Source organism: Stegostoma tigrinum, chromosome 18, assembly GCF_030684315.1.
Source record: "Stegostoma tigrinum isolate sSteTig4 chromosome 18, sSteTig4.hap1, whole genome shotgun sequence".
NCBI lineage: Eukaryota > Metazoa > Chordata > Chondrichthyes > Orectolobiformes > Stegostomatidae > Stegostoma > Stegostoma tigrinum.
Window position 1 is genome coordinate 22,472,025 of NC_081371.1, and position 18,094 is coordinate 22,490,118.

General features: G+C 39.3%; 1 protein-coding gene across 15 annotated transcripts in view; it reads left to right on the top strand.

The window, feature by feature from the left end:
* LOC125460699 (voltage-dependent L-type calcium channel subunit alpha-1C-like) overlaps positions 1 to 18,094 on the top strand; it is an 814,036-nt gene that overhangs the window by 130,905 nt on the left and 665,037 nt on the right. For all 15 annotated transcript variants that reach the window (XM_048548420.2, XM_048548421.2, XM_048548422.2 and 12 more), the window contains exon 3: positions 857 to 962. In XM_048548420.2, the coding sequence (XP_048404377.1) occupies positions 857 to 962 (106 nt within the window). The remainder of the gene's footprint in view (positions 1 to 856; positions 963 to 18,094) is intronic.

An 18,094-nucleotide genomic window follows, 5' to 3' on the forward strand; every position in this document is an offset into this window, starting at 1 on the left:
AGCATATGAAGCATACAAAATGGGGATGGGCATTGGAATAGTCACGTCAAAAGGTGACTGAAGTAGGAATGAGGTTCAGCAACACGTGAGCTTAGTACCGATGGTACTGAGGTCTTCATGGTATAAAGGATAACCGTTTGCAAGTTCAGTGTAGAGCAAGATCGGAAACAAATTGAATTAGCCTATATCCCTGTCTTCAGCCCACCCACCAAGGCATGGACTTGGCAAATCGAATCTGTGGTATGACTGGAGAAGATAACTTCCCATATTTAATTAAAGGAAAGTTCTAATTCAGCACTGAATGTTGAACAAGCAGAGAAAAATGTAGAACTCGGTATTCTCAGCTTACATGTCAATTGTTACGTATTTTTTTTTGGGGGGGTGTCTTTGCAGCGGAGCAGCGCATAGATGAGAAATAGGAAGTAGCCGAGATTTCTGGTTATGACTTGGTTGGAATAGAACGAGGCAGGGCATATTCATGTCCTCATACGTTCACTGGGAGTGATCTGATGAGGAATGGACGTTGATGTATATGGGAATGCAACCTTTAACTATTACTTTCAAACTTGTTTTCGAAACGTACATTTAACAAGAATAATCCTTTTATTCTAAAAACATTCACACGCATAGAAAATGTAACAGATTCCTGTCGCAGCCATTTGTTTTACTTTAAAAACAATCTTGTATTATCTCTAAACAGAAAGTGCCCGTGCCTTTAACGTATTTGGGACGTTCTGTTGAATTTCAAATCACACTCTTTGCATTATATTTAGCTTGAAACAAATAAGATGTAAATCTTTGCTTTCGGATTGTGTTTTTTTTCTAATTACAATTGTTCTTTAACTCTCAGCCTCAGGCCCTTCGAAATAATTATTCTCCTAACTATTTTCGCTAATTGTGTGGCCTTAGCCGTCTATATACCTTTCCCTGAGGACGACTCGAATGCAACCAATTCCAATCTGGTAAATTCAAAATACTTACATTGTTATTCTAGTGGCATGGTATATTTTGAAATCAGGAAGCATGTGGCTTTTGGAAACGTGTGAGCGTATTGTAAACGGTTGTGATTAGCTGTCTAATGCTTTATTAAATTACACTGAAGATTTAGTAATTTTTTGTCCTGTACAGGGCAGGTGAAGCTTGGCAGTGGAGATAAATGATTTTTGTTGGGCCTGATAGGTGCTGTTGACTTGTCTGACCCCGCGATCACCGTCCTGTGCGTTGATAATAATTTGACTTTTAATTTGGAAAGCGAACCAAACTGATTGTTAGGTTTATGTACGGCGATGACTAAAACGGAATTAGATGTTTCATCTATTGCGAACATTTTTTTGTGTATGCAATGTTACGATCACTTAATACTATGTTTGGAATTGTAGTTGTAATGAATTATATATGAGTGATGCATGGGCAATATTACCAAATTTCCTCTGCTGTAATCCGATCACCGTAATCCGAATGATGATGAGTTTGTTCGTGCTCCGTAAAATGGCCGACTGTTTAATCGTGTCTAATCACCACCGGCGCTGCATTGTTAGGGGGCATGTTGGAGAAATTTTGTAGGTAGATTTGTATACTTAGTCTTTTTTAAAAATTTGAATACTACTACTGCTCTGAAAGTAATTTTGCTTGATTGTTTCAGTGTAATAGCATAGATGATAAATGGTGAACGTTGTCTACCAATTTCTTAAGGGGCCAGTATTTCTAAAGGTACGATTAAGATGCTTACCTATATCTTGCGACTCTGAACTGTAGTTTACCTTTAGCATATCAACGAGAACATTTTAGTTTGTGTAAAATACTTGTATTTAGGATACTTAGCGTATATTTTAGTTAACATACTGTGGGAACTGTTTGCGTAATGCTGCGGAGCAAATGTGTGTGTCTTAAATGGACCAAGATCGTGGCATTGTCAGTTAAACAATTGTCTGCAAAAGTACTAATCATTTGCTTGTTAAAAGTTATAGCTCCATTGTTTAAATTAACTGACTAATCAACAATCAAGTGGCACACACTCCAGGAGCACCACTGACTTTAATTATGTAGAATATCTTGACGTTTATCAATATCTTACAGTTAGCTGTTAAAATTATAGGTAATTTTAATTTTGGACTTAATTTGATGTCACAGATTACATGGACACATGCTTTAGTGATTAGCTACTAAATCTGGAATTGCTGTGTTCCATCTTGACATTAGTTTTTGCAGTCTAAGTGTTATGCTTTGTAACATGTCCAGTAACTTAAAAATACATTTTGTACGGCTACTTAATTTATTTGCCCGTGAAATAATCATGTTGGGACCAAATTGCACCAGTGACAGTTGAGCAAAGTTATAGACGGAATTTTTAAAATTGGTGGCAGTGGCAAGCAATATTGCCCATTTCCATTAGCTAGTTAGAAGTGTCTGACATTGGTACTCAAATGAGCTGATCTTTTTGGCCCTCTGGACTGCTTGCAATCAGAGACAAAAGTCACTAGTATGAGCACTATTGTATTTCTGCTGGTAAGCAAATTATGGAATTTTTGAGGCATTAATATTCAGCAGAGCTGGTGAAGCAAATTCCGGATTCCATTGAAGGTCAATCATCTGTTTTAGTAATATAAAATGATTTTGACCTTTGAAACAATGGTGATTATTTCTTGGAATTGACAGGCCAGTGCAAAGAGGAATCTACTTTTGATGCACAAAACCTTTGATATGGCATCTCAGTTGAGAGAAACTTTTATTAGGTAGAACCATGAAAATCTGAAAATTAGCATAATTGGGAGTTAACAGTGTGAAGATTATCTGTCATGTGGATCCTTTGTGAAAGATATTCCTGTTCTTGCACATGAGGTTATTGAGTTCTTAGGGCTCACCATCTACAGAAAATCCATAATGTGTCTTTATTACTCTTCTTTAGTGGCATCTACATTCTCCTGCTTTCACTCATGAGCTGCTTTTCCTTTTTTTAAATGTTCCCCAGTTTATGTGGCATATAGCAAGCTAAATAAATATTTGTGCCAGTTATTTCATGCGTATGTTATTGATATATGCGAGCTTCTTCACACTTTTTATCTATCAATGTATTCTTATACTCCTTTCATAAGTATTTATCTTGTTTTTCATGAAATATATTTGTTCTTTACCTAACTACTCCTTATAGTGGGTGGGGAAACTCCATATTCTTGTCACTGTCTTTTTTTTTACCCTGAATTGTCTATTGGTTTTATTTGTGACAGTCATATGACTACAGCCCCATAGGTTTTGTCGTTTCCACAAATGGAAACCTGTTTTGTATGTTCACCAATCTATTCTTACAGAATCTTAAAGTTTCCTGTCAAGCCTTTCTCATTCTTTCAGAGAAAAGACCCAGCCTTTTCGATCTTGAACTTAATCCCTTCAGATTGCTTTATCATCCCTTGTAAATGTTTTTATTTTAAAAAGGCATTCAATGTAGTATATTTTAAATGTATTTACTTTACAAAGCAATTTTGTGAAAAACTGAGCACAAACTACTGGAAGTTATAGCAAACTATTCAGCTAGCTGGCACTGATGCATACTGGGAGAGTGGGTACACATTGCATGATGAGATTGCACGATTGTATTTATTTTGACATTAGAGTTCACATTGGGGCCCAGCATTTAGAATAAACTGAAAATTTGAAGGGGGCTTTTATAATGCTCAATTTGTAATTTTTTTATCAGCTTGTGAAATCTGTTTGTAGTCTATAATTGCATTTTGGAAATTAGAAATTGGATCCCTGGCAGGGAAGTGTGGTATGTAACAAAGAACTTGGAGCATTTTGAGTCATTTGTCAGTATCAGTAGCAATTTTTTTTAACCTTAGTGTTACTTATCCCTATATATAATAGCAACTTTGTGTCATACTATACAATACACCTTTTTAATGATGAAAAGACCAATTACATAACTACTTGAATGAGTAACAGGTATTGCCAGTATGAGTTTTTAGTATAATTTCCTATGTGCTGAAACTATTTACAATATAGATGAGTGAATCTAGACTGAAAAATTTTTCACATTTCTTTTGAAATTTTCCTACCACATTGGTCATTATCTGTCTGTCAGTTTATCCATGCAGTAGTCACATGTCTTGCTCTCCACTGCTCTCCTTTCTCCATTTCTCTTTTCATACATCTGGTTGTGTATCCATTCCATGTTTTGCATTTCCTCCATACTCCCAACCAATTATGCCCTCTTGCACTTTGTCATAGTACAATATGATTTTAAAAATTCTGTGATATTGGAAAGGAGAAATGTGACAATTAGGAAATTCTTATGCTGTTTTTGTAATAGTAAATGTCCTGGAATTGGTGGTTGTGATTCAGATGAATTCATTCCTTATAAGGACCATGTTATACTATGTATACAGAATATATTAATCTGTTTTGTTAAATTTTAGTTGCTCATACGGCTGCACAATAAAATTTGACTTCTTATGAATAATAAGTTTGTTTAGACATTTCGTGCATTTGGTTTCTGTGTGAAATAACTGCTTTAGAGTCAGAGTCATACAGCATGGAAACAGACCCTTCTGTCCAATACATCTATACTGACCAGACATTCCAATCTGACCTAGTCTCATTAACCAGCATTTGGTCCATATTTCTGTAAACTCTTCCTATTCATATACCCATCCAGATGACTTTTAAATGTTGTAATTGTATCAACCTCTCTCTCGCAGCCTGTTCAATGCACGCACCACCCTCTGTGTGAAAAAGCTACCCCTCAGAACCTTTTTTAAATCTTTACCCTCTCACCTTAAACCTATACTGTTCTAGTTTTGGACTCCCCATCTTGGGAAAAGGACATTGGCTCTTCACCATGTCTATGCTCGTTTTGATTTTATAAACCTCTGTAAGGTCAACCCTCAGTCAGTTTTGGAAAATGATAATTTAAATCTAGTTAGGGCCATACTCGTATATTGTACCACAGAAGCCCAATAAGCTCTGCTTTTTGTATTACAGCCCCCTTGAGTTAAGTTCATTCCATTAGTCCCTTTTGATTGCCTTTAGCAAATATGATGCTCTTGACTTCCGTGCATATGCTTGTAGTTTAGGGAGAAGTTTCTAATGGATCTTTGAAAAGCCAAAATAACACTCTCTTCAACATTGCATCAGTTTGTTCCTAAGAACTGTTTTAGGAATATGGCAAAGAAAAGTTAGCAGCAAAGATAATGGGAACTGCAGATGCTGGAGAATCTGAGTTAGCAACAGTTCTTTTTATAACTCAAAATTTAAAAAAGTTTATAATTTAACATGCACTCAGTTTGTGGAACAGTTTACTAATGGAGACAATTTTACCTTTACTTGTATATGAAGCTGTTTAACAATTATAGACAGCCAAAATTATTGCACAGTCAATCAAATGATTTCAAACTGTGGCAACACTTGTATGTTTGGAAAGGTTTAAATTATTCTGTATTATGTGGCAAGTATATCATCTTTTTTCTTTATCTGCATAAAGGTTTTGAGAGCATGGAGTATAATACAGAATTTTCAGAATTTCAAAACCTTGATTTTTTTATGACCTGGAAACAAGGACTTAGGATTTATCTTCTGGTCAGTAAACAACAGTTGAACATTTACTGACTTGTCTTTTTTCAAAATTAATAATGGACTTTATGGCCTTGGTGGAACAAACCTGATAACATTTCTCTATATTACTTTGATGTTTCTCATTTAATGTGGTTTTAATGCTTTTCTGGCTCAAAAGCAACATAACACCTAACTTACCAATGTGCAAGTTATGTATTTCAGCATTATTTCAATAGACATTATTAGATGTTAGTAACTAGGTCTTTTTATTCTAGAAATTTTTGAAGAGATGCCACAAATTTTTGACCGCATGCAACTCTCTTGGGTCAGTTTGAACATGGTAAATGTACAGAGTAGTCAGTTCTGAGTGTATATATGATGATAAAACTCTTAATTTTCCTTGGAGAACTAATTTGAAAAATGTGTAATGTGCTGTCGGTTCTGTTGCCGACGTTAAGAGGCTCTACAAAATTGTTTTTCTTTGAGATTAGGAGGAGCAGCTCCCTGCTGCAGCTCCCCACCCATTTGCTTTTTATTTATCAGGCTGATCAAATATTTGCCAGTTTTACTTCAATGAACTGCATCAGGATGTCCATTTAGAGTCTTAAGTTGGCTAGTTTAATGTAATTAAAGCTATGGCCTTAAAAATCAGTGCTCCTTGGTGCTATGACCAGAATTTCTCACTGCCAGCCTAACTGTCAAAATTGGAGAGTATTTTGTGTGTTTTCCAGTCAAATGTTTTAGAGCTAGAATCAATCTGCAATGTTTAGTTTTTGCCTTTGTATTATTTGGCCAATAACATTTAAAAATGCTGAAGTAGCTCAGCAAGTCTGGAAGATCTGTGAAGAAAGAAAAGTTAATGTTTACAAGTTGAAATGTTAATTTTGTCACTAGGTACTCTCTTCATGGATGCTTCCAGACCAACTGAGTTTTGTTCCCTTTTTATTTCACGTCATCAGAATTTGCATTATCTTGCTATTGCTATTGAACATAACTATTAATTTAGTATGTAACATTGGAAAGTTCAACTAACCCACAGTTAGTTCTGACTTAACAGTACTTTCCAAACTCCTGAATAGGTTCCTGCTTTCATTCTCTAACATTTCACAATTCCGCAATCTGGCAACATGGTGGTGCTATGGAACAGGTTTTGAACTTCCAGTGTACCAACCATATTGCCCATCTCCAAGATGAATTGTAATATAACTACTTATTTACCATTTAAGAAAAAATTCTCATAGCCTTCCTCAAGTTGATAAACCCCCAGTAATGAGCTGTCCTTCCTACAATTCCAGGCTCCTGTGATTTCTACTAAGAACACAAATTTATCCACTTAGGTTTCCCATTTTTATTCTTTTAGTTTCTATGGGATCACAAGTTCAGGACTTTTCCTGCAAGTTTCTGAAAAAAAAATCAATTATTGGCTTCTGCCCAATTCTTAAGTCTTTTGCCATACTACAGTCCTTCAACTTTCTATTTTTATGAATTAACTGGGAAGAGTGCACCAAAGTCAGATCCCACGGTCCCACAGACAATCCCAAAATGTATAAAATCTGTTAGGTTTCTAAAATTACTAATTTCCCTGACTGTCTGCTATTCAGGACAAAAGCAATTTGCACTAGGTTTCAACATTAACAGAAAATAACCCTCTTTATCAAAAAAAGAAAATAACGTATTTCTAATCTACTCCAATGTCATTTAAACTTTACCCCTTCTAGAAACCCTAAATATGCACAGACTCATTCACAAATAATATAGACAAAAGACAACCAGTTTAACTGTGATATTCGTAGAGTCATAGAGAATCATAGAATCCCTGCAGTGTGGGAGCAGTGCAGCGAGTCCACACTGACGCTCTGAAGAGCATCCCACTCAGACTTGCCCCAACTGTATGTAATCCTGCATTTCCCACAGCTAACCCACCCAACCTACTCATTCTTGAACACCATGGCCAATTTAACGAGGCCAACCTAACCTGCACATCTTTGGACTTTGGGAGGAAACTGGAGAACCTGGAAGAAATCCACCCAAACATGATGAGAATGTGTTAACTCCACACAGACAGTTGCCAGAGAAGGGAATCAAACCTGGCTCTCTGGCACTGTGAAACCTCTGAGCATTGTGTCATCCCACAGGTTAGTTGCACACTGAAGTGTGTAATAAGAGATCATTCATTTATAAAATCAGTGTGGTTCCAGTTAGGAGAAAATTAAGTTATGAGGATAGATTGAAAAAGTTGGGACTCTTCGCTATAGAGAGAAAGCTGAGAGGAGATCTGATTGAAGTCTTCAAAATGTGGCTGGACAGAGTAAATAGAGTGTACTTCTATCTGCTTGTAAAAGGAACAAGAATAAGAAGACATTTGGATTTAAAGTGATATGCAAGTGAAGCAAATATGATGTTTAGAACAAAAACTTCACATTGCAAGTTGGCAGGATATGGATGCACTGCAGGGAAATGTGGTGGGAGATGCATTCAGTTGAGGCATTGGATTTTTTTCTTGTATAGTAATATTGTGCAAGAATATGGGGAAATGGCAGGGGATTAGCACTAGATGACAATGATAGACATAATAGAGTTGGTGCAGGCGTACTGGGCTACACTGTGTAATTCACACTAATGACTCTGTGATTCTGAGTAAGAATGCATGCAGCATTGATCTATCTGAATGTCTGCAATGTCTGAGTCTTCAGCATCTCTTCTGCAGTAATGAGACTGGGTAGACTGGTAGAAGGCTGAACAGTTCACACTTGCATTGTCTCTGGTATCTCTTGGCTGACAGGTATGACCTCTGAAGGCTGACTGTTTGTTTGGAAGGACCATGCAACAGGTAAGCTGAAACAGCAAGCACAACTGGTAGAAAAAAAAATGCCCACAGAGAACTGAAGGCACTGAGTCTTTTATCACCTTAGCCTACTATCTTCCTATGCAGCAAATGCAGCTTAGTTGACTATGTCAGAGTCGGGATCTAATCTTTTCTAAAAGATGACCACCGTGGTGCACATCCACATGTTACGTGGCAGAGGACTACCAATTATATCGTTGATACTATCACATTTCAGTAGTCAAATTTAAAATGGCGATGTTTCATTTTTGTTCTGTAACAGTCAGGGAGTGTGGAGGGTGTTCAGAGCCTGGGAGAGAAGAAGAAGACATTTCATTATCTAGAGTCATTTACATGCATGTTCCGGTCTGTTCTTGCCCAAATTTATTTAATAAAAGAATTAGACTTTGCAACATAATAGCTGACTTGCCTTGGAATATTAACACAAATTAACACTTCTGTTCTCTGTGGGAATTTTTTTTCTACCAGTTGAGCTTGCTGTTTCAACTTACCTGTTTCATGGTCCTTCCAAACAAACAGTCAGCCTTCAGAGGTCATACCTGTCAGCCAAGAGATACCAGAGACAATGGAAGTGTGAACTGTTCAGCCTTCTGCCGAGCATACATTGCCCACAATCTATTTGTGTTAATGTGTGGCATTCTGTCTCTCTGTACACATTTCCTGTAGTCTGAAGGAAATGGATTTATGAATTTTCGTCTCCAGACTTTTTAGTTCTTTCAAACAGGGTGGTGCACATATGCAAAGGAGAATGATAGAATCATAAAATAGAATGAACAATAGAATTGTTAGAACATACAAGGCTATTTGGCACACAGAGTCCATGCCAATTCTCTGCAATAGCAATTTTACGAGCATCAGCCTTCAACTCTTTCCCTGCAGTCCTCCCAAGTTTGTTTGCTTTAAGTGTTTATCCAGTTCCCTATTGAAAGCTACAATTGAACCAGGCTCTTGGAGGAACACTCCCTTTCATTTCCCAATGTATCTCTCCCTCCAAAACAAGACCCAATCCTCCAAGCTCTAGCCTATCTCTGTCTCAGCAATTCAGAAACAAGGATTTACTTAGAGAACACAATGAATGGGATAAACATTTATTTGGTTGGATTTAAGCGCCAACTTTATTGATTCCTTGTTATTCCAACATATTTAGGACATTAAAAGTCCATTTACCTGGCCTCAATTTTATAACCTCATTGTTCAAAGCACAGGAACAAGGTCTTATTTTTCATTTTGGTACTCTGCAACCTTTTAGGCTCAATTGTTCAGTTCAGCAATTTCAGACTTAATCTCTGGTCCCATTTGTTTACCTTTCCTAGATAACAAAGTGTGGAGTTGGATGAATACAGCAGGCCAAGCAGCATCTCAGGTACACAAAAGCTGACATTTCGGGCCTAGACCCTTCATCAGAGAGGTCTAGGCCTGAAACATCAGCTTTTGTGCTCCTGAGGTGCTGCTTGGCCTGCTGTATTCATCCAGCTTCACACTTTGTTATCTTGGATTCTCCAGCATCTGCTGTTCCCATTATCTCTGTTTCCCTTTCCTTGCAGGTTTTGGTTTTAGTCTAGTTTTGCCCTTATTTGTGCATTCTGCTGTCCACACCTCCTATAGATCTGGATTGTTCATTTTTTTTTGCTTCATTGCTATTACCTTTCACTCTGTACCCTGAATTCAATTTGGTTTTCTACTTTATCACATCTTTTATTTATTCCTTTTCCACGTTTCACTCAACTAAAATGTATTACATTTCTAACTTCTCAGTTCTGATGAAAGATCATTGTCCTGAAACACGGTAACAAAGGGTGAAGCTGGATGAACACAGCAGGCCAAGCAGCATCTCGGGAGCACAAAAGCTGACGTTTCGGGCCTAGACCCTTCATCAGAATGGAGGATGGGGAGAGGGTTCTGCAATAAATAGGGAGAGAGGGGGAGGCGGACCGAAGGTGGAGAGGAGAGTACAGGTGGGGAGGTAGGGAGGGGATGGGTCAGTCCAGGGAAGACGGACAGGTCAAGGAGGCGGGGTGAGGTAGTATGTAGGAAATGGAGGTGCGGCTTGAGGTGGGAGGAGGGGATGGGTAAGAGGAAGAACAGGTTAGGGAGGCAGAGACAGGCTGGGCTGGTTTTGGGTTGCAGTGGGGGGAGGGGACAAACTGGGCTGGTTTTGGGATGCAGTGGGGGAAGGGGAGATTTTGAAGCTTGTGAAGTCCACATTGATACCATTGGGCTGCAGGGTTCCCAAATGGAATATGAGTTGCTGTTCCTGCAACCTTTAGGTGGCATCATTGTGGCACTGCAGGAAGCCCATGATGGACATGTCGTCTGAAGAATGGGAGGGGGAGTTAAAATGGTTCGCAACTGGGAGGTGCAGTTGTTTCTTGCGAACTGAGCGGAGGTCCTGAAACATTGTTGTCCACAGATGCTGCCTTCTCTGCTGTCTATGTCCAGCATCTTTTATTTTTAATTCAGATTTCCAACTTCCATATTATTACAGTTTTACACTAGAACAAGGTTCAGTAATCTGCAGAAATCAGTCTTGGGGAAGCTGGTCTTGAAATCATTATTCTCTGTATATCAATTTCTTGTTGCAATTATATCTCAAAGAATTTTTATATCAGAATCTAATTTCATACAGAAGCTTGTGCTTTATATTTGGAAGATAACTTCAGATTCTGTAGCATTTTTGTATGTTCTTGGACTGCTTCCAGTTTTGTAAGTCTGTTTGAAAACTCACTAGCATTATTCTATATTTAATGTCAAATTTCATTTTATCTTCAACTTCCTTGAGTAACTGTGTTCTGCTGTTGCTTCTATCCCATATTTTAAATGCACTGTGATTAGTTAGCTTTGTGACATGTTGCTACTGCATTAATTAAAATTCCAAACATATTACATCTTGCTGTAAACTGGTAGGAACTATAACTTATTGTTGCAAGCTTGAAAGTATACTTGAGTACAGTGTAGAGAGAGAATATCATTACTACCTGAAAGGATTTCATAACGTTGAGATGAAATCTGCCATAATAACTTCCCAGTCTCAAGTTTAACAAAGTTGTCAGAAATTAATGAAAATTTCCATGTAGATTTTGCCTTTTAAAACTCTATGGAAATATAGTTGTTCGAGACTCAATATTTATACATGCACAACTGGGTATTTCCACCTGAGGCTACACGTTATCACGTTATTTACCAGATTCTGAGTCACTGAGGTTAATTACATCATCAAGGGGAGAATCAAAGTAATCATATTTCTCACCAACATTCCAGATAATTTCTAACCAGTTTGTTGTTTTGTCACTATTAAAGGCAACCTAGATCTTGTGGCACTATCGGTGCAACAAGGATATATTGTAAGTGTCGACTGTAATTGACACATGGTTAATCTTTCTAAAAATGTGTGCGGAGCATCCTTTTGTTTCAGTCATACTGATAATTTTACACCAACTTGTTGACACTTTCATTTGGATACGGTGACTGATATTCCTCAAAGCTGCTCCCACTATCAGTGGTGGGAATGCCATCTTGGTAGGAGTGACAGAAGGATGTTAAGCAAAGGCTCCATGTACTTGTTCCCATGATGCAATTTTGAAAAAGTGTCTGAAGCTCTGTTATTTTCAGATACTGGCTAATTCTCAAACGGCAGTATCAAAACAAATTTATTTATTCATTTGTTGTTTGTGAAAATGTGCTTTTGAATAAAATAGCTGTTCTATTTGTCTACAAAACAACAGTAACTACAGCTTATGAAAGACACCCATATAAAGTGCAAGATCTGTCAATAATTTTACAAACCAGCTGTTCAGCAAAGGAAGCCTGTTGTGCTGATTCTCAGAGGATGGTAACAATCTGTTAACTGAAATGTCTGTTTCTGACTAAATATTCCAAATTATTTAAAAAGAAAACCAATTTCTTCAAGAGAGTGTCCCCTACTTTATCAGAACTGGTGTGTTAGGAGCCTCAGGAGGAAATAGAATCAACAAAATCTCTGTTTGTGCTGTCACTCATGTCTTGCTTACCCTTTAACATCTGCCATTTCCAGACATTTAATAAACCTTTTTGTTGTGATCAATTTCCTGCAATTCCTACTCTTCTGCCTATAGTACTCCACTCCTTTCAATCACACATCTTCAGCAGATCTATTAAGATGAAGGCTGAATAGGTTTGGATATTACAACACTGTGTCAGCTTGCCAAAATTGCATTTCAATCCTTATTGACAGTCATGCAGATTTGTTCATTGCTCAAGTACCTCAAATATTTTGTAAAAACAACGCTACCAGCTAAATAAAACCGAATTCTTCAGTCACCATGTCAAATTCACCAAACACCTCAAGAAAATTGCAAGAGGACTGTCCCTCTGAAAGCAAACCCTATTCTGAGTTTTGCAAAGTGATTTGGAGATCTAAATATTTAGTCATTTAGGGGTACTGAATGGGAACAGGAAGCTTTTGTTGTTTTGAGAAAGAGTTCCTTTAGCTTTCAGATCACCAAAAACCAAAAACAATAAATTTTGATAAACATAATTGTGGTCTTCTAATGAGACTCTTGTATATCAGAAATGTATTTGATTATACCTCACACATTTAGGGACAGATGACAGATAGCAGCTAAGTGACTGACATTGAGGCCTACCACTGAAACTTTAGCACCATTCCATATTGTGTTACTCTAAAAATGAACAGCATCAATTCCTCACATTCATGAGCTGAGTTCATCATGTGATGAGCGGCAAGTGTACAGCACAGGTTCAGATATTAAGGTTTAAGTTAGAAATGTTTCAAGAAGCAGGAATATATGGTTCTTGGACTAAAGGGACAAAAGACTATGGTGAGAAAGTGGGAACAAAAACAAATTGCTGGAAAAGCTCAGCAAGTCTGGCAGCACCTTTGAAGAGAAAGCAGACTAAACGTTTTGGGTCCAAGACACCTCATCAGATCTGTACCTTGGAGAGAAAGGAAATCTCTAAATTTAAGTGGGTCGATGAAAGTCAACAACTCTGTTTTACCAAATGAAGTGTTTTGTTCAAAGAAATGGTTGGTGAGTGGAGGAAGGGAGGCATCTTGCACTGCAGTGCTTTGTACAGAATTTGAAACAGTGCATACGTATCAATAAGTATGCTATAATAGCGTTATTGTATGTAAGGGGATAATTTGTTTGGAACTCAAACACAATAAGATATATTAGTCATTGTTTTAATGTAACTTTTTTCAGTCCTTTCATACCAAGTACCAAAGTGATTTTTTTAAATTCTCTCTCCAGAAATTTAAATTATACAATCACCATTGAAAACACCCATGTAAAAACAGTTGCATTTAGAATATAAGCTAAATATCACAAACAATAATCAAAGCAAGCAGTTATACAAATAATTCTCTAAATAAGTCATGCAAACTTACTTTAGAAGTGACTTGACTCTCTCATTAAACAACAATCTATTGAACATGTATTGAAATACTATAATTTGAACTGGGATCTGCTTTTGTTAGAGAAGCTGATTTTTAACCCACTAGGTAGTGACAGAATTAACGAACCAAACATGAAGTTAACTTGTGAACAAACGAACATAAAAAGGGAGATCAGCAGCTGTAAATGATAATGTAAGGAAATAGTGAATGCTTTTGTCAAGATGTAAAAATAAAGGGTAGAACCACTACAAGATAAAGCTATGAATCAAATTGTGAAGAATGAATTTAAAATTGTGATCAGAGATGATGGGAACTGCAGATACTGGAGAATCCGAGACAGCAAAGTGTGGAGCTGGATGAACACAGCAGGCCAAGTAGCATCTTAGGAACACAAAAGCTGACATTTCAGGCCTATACCCTTCATCAGAAAATGGGGATGGGGAGAGGGTTCTGAAATAAATAGGGAGCGAAGAGGAGGTGCACCGAAGATGGATAGAGGAGAAGATAGGTGGAGAAGAGAGTATAATGGGGAGGGGATAGCTCAGTCTGGGGAGGACGGAGGGGTCAGGGGGGCAGGATGAGGTTAGTGAGTAGGAAATGGAGGTGCGGCTTGAGGTTGGAGGAGGGGATAGGTGAGAAGAAGAACAGGTTAGGGAGGTGGAGACAGGCTGGGCTGGTTTTGGGATGCAGTGGGGGGAGGGGAGATTTTGAAGCTTGTGAAATCTACATTGATACCATTGGGCTGCAGGGTTCCCAAATGGAATATGAGTTGCTGTTCCTGCAACCTTTGGGTGGCATCATTATGGTACTGCAGGAGGCCCAAGATGGACATGCCATCTAAGGAAGGGGAGGGGGAGTTAAAATGGTTCGCGACTGGGAGGTGCAGTTGTTTATTGCGAACCGAGTGTAGGTGTTCTGCAAAGCGGTCCCCAACCCAACCCTCTGCTTGGTTTCGCCAATGTAGAGGAAGCCACAACGCGTACACCAGATGCAGTATATAACACATTCGCGGAGGTGCAGGTGAACACCTGCTTGATGTGGAAAGTCATCTTGGGGCCTGTTGGGGTGAGGGAGGAGGTGTGGGGGCAATTGTAGCACTTCCTGCGGTTGCCCTTCTTGGCCTTCTTGGTAACTTCAGCTGGTATGGGAATTGAACCTATGCTGTTGCATCACAAAGCAGCCGTCTAGTCAACTTATCTTCAAACCATTACGTTGGTTAAGCTATCATTTTTATTTCTTTGAGATGCTGACATCACTGGCTAGGCTGGCATTTATTGCTCACCCCTAATTGAGAAGCTGCTGGTGAATTGCCGGCTTGAACTGCTTCAGTTGTGGGTCAACCCACAGTGCTATAAGGAGGGAATTCAGGGATTTGAATATGGCAACAGTGAAAGAGAAATGTTATAGTTGCAGGTCAGTATGCTGTGAGACATGGAGGATACCTAGAAGACGGGGGTGTCCCCATGAATGTGTTGTCCTCTTCCTTCTAGGTGTTAGAGTTTGTGTGTTTGGAAGATGCAGTCAATAGAGGCTTTGTGAGTTTCTGCCATGCATGTGTAGATGGTAGACGCTACTGCCATGGTGAGCTAGTGGTGAAGGGAATGAATGTTAGAGATGGTGGATGGAGTGCCAATCAATTGGCTGTTTTGTCTTTGAAGGTATTTTTGAGTGATTTTTGATTTTTCACCCTTCCAGTGACTGGAGGATATTCCTCCACAGTCTTGACTTGTGTCCTATAGATGGTGGACAGGCATTGGGGAATTTAGAGGTGTTTAATTGCCACTGAATTCTGAGCCTCTGACCTCCTGTCATAGTCATGGCCATTTTTATGGCTTGTCTAGTTCAGTTTCTGGTCATTGATGACCCCCCTCAATGATGGTAATGCCATTTGAATTTCATGGAGATCTGGTTAGATTCTCATTTGTAGTTGGAGATGATTACTGCCTGTCAATAGCTTGAATATTACTTCTCAATTATCATTCCAAGCCTAGATGTTATGCAGGCCTTGCTATATATGGACATTAGCTACCTCTGTTTCTGAGAAACGGCAAATGGTACTGAAAGTGTGACTTTCAAATGGAGGGAAGGTCATTGATTAAATGGATGAAGATAGTTGGGCCCAGGATACTATTCTGAAGAACTCTGTCACTGATGTCTTGGGACTGAGGTGAGTGACCTCCAAACATTTGTGCTTTGCGCTTGGTATGATTCCAGAGAAGGGACAGATTTCCTGATTTTCATTGACTGCAAATTTGTTGGAGCTACTTGATGTCAAATGTGGTCACTTTCACTTCACCATTGAAGGTCAACCCTTTTGTCCATGCTTGGACCTAAGCCTGTAATGAGATCAGGATCTGAGTGACCCTGACAGAATCCTAAGTATCAGTGTGCAGGTTACTACTAAGCAATTACTACTCAATAGCACTGTCAATTACCCCTTCCATTGCTTTGCTGCTGATAGAGTGTAGCTTAGGATAATGATTGACTGGAATGCATTTGTCCAGCTTTTTGTGGACAAGTCATTCCTGGGCAATTTTTCACATTGCCATGTACATGCCAGTATTATGGCAGGACTGAAACAGCCTGGGGCACAGTTACTATAGGAGCACCCCTTCTGAACTATTGCCAGAATATTGTGCATGCCCTCCCGCACTCTTCATTTGGTTCTCTAAGGTTGGTCCCTAGCTTAAATGTTAGATGGTAGATTGGGAGATACATGGGCTATGATGTTACAAATTTAATACAGTTCCTAGAGGTTGGCCCACAGCATCTTGTAGTTGCCCTGTATTAAGTAAGACCTGTTCAAAAATCATGGCACTGCCATACATATCCTCCATCAGAAATGAGACTGTCTCTACCATGACTGTTAAGTGGTCATTCCTACTGATACTGTCATGGACAAATTTCTACCAATCTACTTTTTACAGATTAATGAGGTCATGTAGTATTTTCTCTCTCTTGTTGGTTTCCCCCCTCCATTTCCTGTAGAACCAGTTTAGCAGCTATAACCTAAAGGAATCAGCCAGCTCAGTTAGTTGTGCTATAACTGTACTTCTAGAGGCAATGAGGGAAGCACTGAATAAAGGAGCTCAACCAGTCAAGCAGACCCTTTCTGAATGAAAGACTGCTTTTGGCAGAAAGAGGTCTCATGGAGAGAAGGATAGACAAACAAAGGGTTTCCTCAACAGTTGTGAACTGCTGTATTATTTCCCGGTAAATACTATTGTTTTTCTCATTTATCTCTAATTTCACTTTGATTTTCAAGGGCCTAATAATAGCAGAATAAAGAACACCTGCTTCATGATCTTTGGATCATCTGTGTCTTAAATCTCAAATTACATTTCTGGCAGAGTGAACAAGATTCCAGAGCACTGACATCAAAACGTGAAGGTGAGGTTGAAAAGTGCCAGAACAAGATGGAGTGGATGGTGGAGGAAATGAAACTACCAGTGTCCACAAGGGGTCAGAACTGTTCCAGTGTCATTTGCAGGCTTAGGCATTAGTGAATGAAATTGGAACTTCAGGCCAAACTCAGGCAGAGTCTCCCCATGTGTGTACTGTGGGTCCTATGTAAGAAGGAGGCAGTGCCCTTGATCAGATATGTTATTTTCTAGCGAACTAGGAGCTGGACAGATTCGTGAGAAGGCTAGAAATGGCTGATGATCTTGTGATTAAAAGCTGGATTGAAGATGAATATCTCTTCGGCCTTGAAACTGCTCGACCATGTCCTGAAGCAAACCAGATACCACAGCCACATCACCTTCCTCAGCACCTGCCTACGGAACCAGATCATCCCCAAGGGACTGCAGTCCACATTTCAGCCTTCCCAATTTTGCCCCAACCGTGACCACCTCTACACCCAGAATATTCAGACCCTTCAGAAGCGTTTCTCCCTGCGACTCCTGAAACAGACACTTGCAGCCATGCGCCGGCACCTCCAGGCACTGCAATCCAGCCTGACTGCAATCTCAGAGCCTCCCTCTCCCAGACCTGCAAAGGACCCCTGCTGTTTTTCATCCTCCGCAGGATCCACAGACTGAATACCCAGTTTCACTCAGCTTTACTGGACACCAAAAATCGTAAGTACAACCAACTCACTGGCCCCTGCCACCCACAAGAGGATTCCTGCGCCTCCCAAATCCCGACTCTGTCCCTGCCCCTCCCCCACCATGCATCCGCCGCCATTGACCATGAGGACACGGCCGGAGACCCCACCGATGACGTCACATCCGCCTCCGCCGGCCACAGAACTTCCGGAACCGCTGCTGAAGTCACCACCTCCACGTCCAGGTACAACACCCCACACACCA